Genomic DNA, 1,895 nt, shown 5'->3' with positions numbered 1-1,895 from the left:
ACTGTAGGATACTGAGGTCTGGCTGAGACAGGCGCCCCACACATTCCTGTATCCAAATTTTGGAACACAGCGTTAACAACATGCTGGTCATCACCCCTTTGACTGAGGAAAGCAGCAGGTGCATGAGGCTCCTTAGATGGGCTGTGTGATGGCAACTCTTCCAAGCTTTTCTTTTTAGTAAAAGGAGCTCTCAGAAATACATCTGTTTCTTCTGGTTGCCTTGCAGCCCAGTCCTGCTTAATAAGTTATGCCTTGTAGTTGATTCATTTTACAAAAGAGAAGTGTGATGGTTACCATTTATTGGAAAGCAAAATTACTCTGTTGTCTTGTAACATAAAACATACCTGACCACAAAACCTTTGTTTAAGCAAAAACAGGCTGTTGAAGTTGTTAGTAATTGCCTAACTATACAAGTAGTAGTTCAAAGTATTATTGTAAATTTGCTTCTTACACTTCTTTATACTTCAAGTTCACCACCTTCTGTTTCCTATAGGCCAATACTACCTTAAAAATATTTCATATTAATACAGAGAGGCTCAAGACATCTGTCCAGGATGCAGTAGAGGAAAACTATCATCTCCAGGAAAGTGAAAAACAGGTACATTGTTCCTTTCATATAACATTATAGGTGAGCATGACGTTTTCCAAGCAACTAAAGGCCTAGACCCTGTTCCAAGGCATTATTATCAAATTGTATGCAACAGAATTATTCAACAAGATAAATGCAACTGGAGGAGGACATTGCTTTTGAAGTGTGTATTCTCCTCCCCCTCCCCTTCCAGCCCAAGATCATGATTCTTAAGAATGCTTTGTTAGTCCATGATAATTTTATTTAAAAAAAACAAACCTTGAACCATTTTTAAAAAATCCTTTATGGAATGTCTGTATTTGATCAGGATTCTGACTGAATTTTGGTAAGGAATAATACATAGAGCAGGATGAAAAAAAGCACTAACACAGTGAGTCTCAACCAGGGTGCATTGACACCCAGGATTGCTGCTGAATCCTTTGAAGGGTTCTGTGAAGTGATAAGAGAGGTGTGAAGCTTTTCTGTGTCTTGCCATTTCCCCCCACCCCACTGCCTGGCCTCTCAGCAAGGAGGTGTGCACTATACTATAATATATAATTTAGGTTTTGAAAGTGAATGCTACTCCATTCACAAAGGTTGTGAAGGGGTGCCTCGGGTCCAGAAAGGTTAAGAAACACTGCACTAACATGTTTATTGAGAGAGATATAAAGGAAGTGGATATTTTGCTGAATGAAAGGAGGTATGGAGAAAAGAGTGAAGGGATTTAGGCAAATTACATAGCTGAGAACTCCGGAAAAATGAGGAGCAGAAGCTTGATCCAAAAAGCAAAAAAGAAGCTAATAAAAATGGTATGTAGTTTGGGAGGCAGGTGAGAGAAACTGCTAATGGTTATGGTAGTGTTTTGGATGGGCCCTATACTTCTGGCTGCTGACAGGCAAAACTTGTGACATGGGTGCTTGTGCAACTGACTGTCTCTGTCTCTGTCTTGGGGCAGTTGATTGTCTGTATTGATTGTTTCCTCTCCTTAATCTGTGTTTTTGTAGGTGTTAATTGTTGTTAATTAACTGGCTACATTAGCTAGCTACTTTGTATTGAGCTGGTCCCTGAGTGAATCATGATTGATAGGTAACTGGTAACACAGTAGCTTAGCAGCCAGGCCTGCAGTGGTGGTGGGGGGGCTGCAGCCAGGCCCCCCCGCCCCAGACAGACACAGCACCCATGTCACGAGTTTTGCCTGTCAGCAGCTTCAGGTGCGGTTCCCCCCCAAACCCCTGTACTGATCTTCTTGAAACTTGGCAGGCTTTGTGGCCTCACCAGGGGCCACCACCCCTGCAGTTTTCACCCCCTTGTGGTGTAACACATACAT

The 1,895-nt window shown here is 42.1% G+C and overlaps 1 protein-coding gene across 5 annotated transcripts in view; it reads left to right on the top strand.

The window, feature by feature from the left end:
* LOC109298642 (cTAGE family member 5-like) overlaps nt 1-1,895 on the top strand; it is a 103,854-nt gene that overhangs the window by 57,338 nt on the left and 44,621 nt on the right. For all 5 annotated transcript variants that reach the window (XM_019518850.1, XM_019518851.1, XM_019518852.1 and 2 more), the window contains one exon: nt 494-598. In XM_019518850.1, coding sequence (XP_019374395.1) covers nt 494-598 — 105 coding nt within the window. The remainder of the gene's footprint in view (nt 1-493; nt 599-1,895) is intronic.

The sequence above is a fragment of the Gavialis gangeticus genome, unplaced genomic scaffold (assembly GCF_001723915.1).
Source record: "Gavialis gangeticus isolate Ggan-Ray unplaced genomic scaffold, GavGan_comp1, whole genome shotgun sequence".
Classification (NCBI taxonomy): domain Eukaryota; kingdom Metazoa; phylum Chordata; order Crocodylia; family Gavialidae; genus Gavialis; species Gavialis gangeticus.
The sequence above is the reverse complement of the archived record's forward strand: the minus strand, read 5'-3'. Positions and strand labels throughout refer to the sequence as shown.